This window comes from Mandrillus leucophaeus, unplaced genomic scaffold, assembly GCF_000951045.1.
Source record: "Mandrillus leucophaeus isolate KB7577 unplaced genomic scaffold, Mleu.le_1.0 Scaffold11, whole genome shotgun sequence".
Taxonomy (NCBI): Eukaryota; Metazoa; Chordata; class Mammalia; order Primates; family Cercopithecidae; genus Mandrillus; species Mandrillus leucophaeus.
This window is the reverse complement of record NW_012099209.1, coordinates 505146-507379: the sequence shown is the minus strand read 5'-3', so window position 1 is coordinate 507379 and position 2234 is coordinate 505146. Positions and strand designations below refer to the sequence as shown.

General features: G+C 51.0%; 1 protein-coding gene across 1 annotated transcript in view; it reads right to left on the bottom strand.

Annotated features, from left to right (window-relative positions):
* The window catches only part of NWD1 (NACHT and WD repeat domain containing 1), a 154152-nt gene that overhangs the window by 17040 nt on the left and 134878 nt on the right, over positions 1 to 2234 (bottom strand). Inside the window, 2 exon segments of the mRNA XM_011990998.1 lie at positions 1620 to 1907; positions 1910 to 1976. Of these exon segments, the coding sequence (XP_011846388.1) occupies positions 1620 to 1907; positions 1910 to 1976 (355 nt within the window).

Here is a 2234-nt window from a genome sequence, read left to right as displayed (position 1 = left end):
TTTTTTTAGAGACAGGATCTCACTCTGTCACCCAGGTTGGAGTGCAGTAGTGTGATCATGGCTCACTGTAGCCTCAACTTTCCAGGCTCAAGCTATCCTCCCACCTCGGCCCCCCAAATAGCTAGAACAACAAGCACACGCCATCCACCACATCCAGCTAAGTTTTTTTGTTTTTTTTTTTCTTTTTTTTGAGACAGAGTTTTACTCTTGTTGCCCAGGCTGGAGTGCAAAGGCGTGATCTTGGCTCACCGCAACCTCCATCTCCCAGGTTCAAGCTATTATTCTGCCTCAGCCTCCCAAGTAGCTGGGATTACAGGCATGCGCCGTTACACCTGACTAATTTTATATTTTTTTGGTGGAGATGGGTTTTCTCCATGTTGGTCAGGCTGGTCTCAAACTCCCGACCTCAGGTGATCCACCTGCCTTGGCCTCCCAAAGTGCTGGGATTAGAGACATGAAACACTGTGACTGGCCACATCCAGCTAATTTTTAAATTTTTAGTAGAAATGGTGTCCTCTCATGTTGCCCAGGCTGGTCTTGAACCCTCAGCTCAAGCAATCCTCCTGCCTCTGCCTCCCAAAGTGCTGTGATTATAGGTTTAAGCCACCATGCCCAGTCAGATATTAAATGTCAGTATCAGGTTTGTAGGGTCAAACGTCCAAACTGTAGCAGAGTGACAGGGAAGTGATTAGATCATGAATGTGGGGCATTCGTGATAAGATTAGTACCCTTATAAGAAGAGACACTAGCCGGGCGCGGTGGCTCACGCCTGTAATCCCAGCACTTTGGGAGGCCGAGACGGGCAGATCACGAGGTCAGGAGATCGAGACCATCCTGGCTAACACGGTGAAACCCCGTCTCTACTAAAAAATACAAAAAAACTAGCCGGGCAAAGTGGCGGGTGCCTGTAGTCCCAGCTACTTGGGAGGCTGAGGCAGGAGAATGGCTAAACCCGGGAGGCGGAGCTTGCAGTGAGCTGAGATCCGGCCACTGCACTGCAGCCTGGGTGACAGGGCAAGACTCCGTCTCAAAAAAAAAAAAAAAAAAAGAGACACGAGATTTCTCTCTCTCTCTCTGGGGACACATCAAGAAGATGGCCATCTGTGAATCAGGAAACAGGTCCTCACCAGACACCAGATCTGCTCGCACTTTGATCTGGAACCTTCCGGTCTCCAGAATGTTGAGGAATAATGTTTCTTGCTTATGCCGCCCAGTCTATGGGGATAATTTATTTTATTTTATTTTTTTGAGACAGAGTCTTGCTCTGTTGCCCAGGCTGGAGTGCAGTGGCGTGATTTTGGCTCACTGTAGCCTTTGCCTCTCAGGTTCAAACAATTCTCCTGCCTCAGCCTTGCAAGTAGCTGGGAATACAGGCATGTGCCACCATGCCCAGCTAATTTTTGTGTTTTTAGTAGAGACAGGGTTTCGCCATGTTGGCCAGGCTGGTCTCAAACTCCTGACCTCAGGTGATCCACCCGCCTAGGCCTCCCAATGCCCTGGGATTACAGGCGTGAGCCACGGGGCCCAGCCTGTAGGGATGATTTGTTATAGCAGCCTAAACTGAGACAGATGGCTCCAAGCCTTACCCACAAAAATGACCATACTTATACCTTACCAACCTTCTGCCAGGTCCCAAATAGTGACTTTGCTTTTGTCCCCAATTTTGGGGAAGTAGACGTAGCTTCCATTGTGGGACACTGCAGTGAGGCCAGTGCGGTCCAGAAATGGCGCAGGGACCCGGGACCTATGAGCATTGCTGAGATCCCAGACTTTGAAAGATGAGGACTGCAGGGAAGCAGACGCCACCAAAGCCCCACCGCGGGCCAGCAGGCTCACGGGGGCCCCGACGCCTTCCAGGATGTCCAGCAGGGTCCCCTGTTCTGACAGACTCCACACCTGAGGAAGCAGAACAGGAGGGCAGATCTGACATCTTCTGTGGACAACCACAGTTCAGAAACGCGCTTCAGCCCATTGGGCTGGGCGCGGTGGCTCATGCCTGTACTCCCAACATTTTGGGAAGCTGAGGCAGGTGGATCACGTGAGGTCGGGAGTTCGAGACCAGCCTGACCAACATGGAGAAACCCTATCTCTACTAAAAATACAAAAAATTAGCCAGGCGTGGTGGTGCAAGACTGTAATCCCAGGTACTCAGGAGGCTGAGGCAGGAGAATCGCTTGAAGCCAGGAGGTGGAGGTTGCAATAAGTCAAGATTGTGCCATTGTACTCCAGCCTGG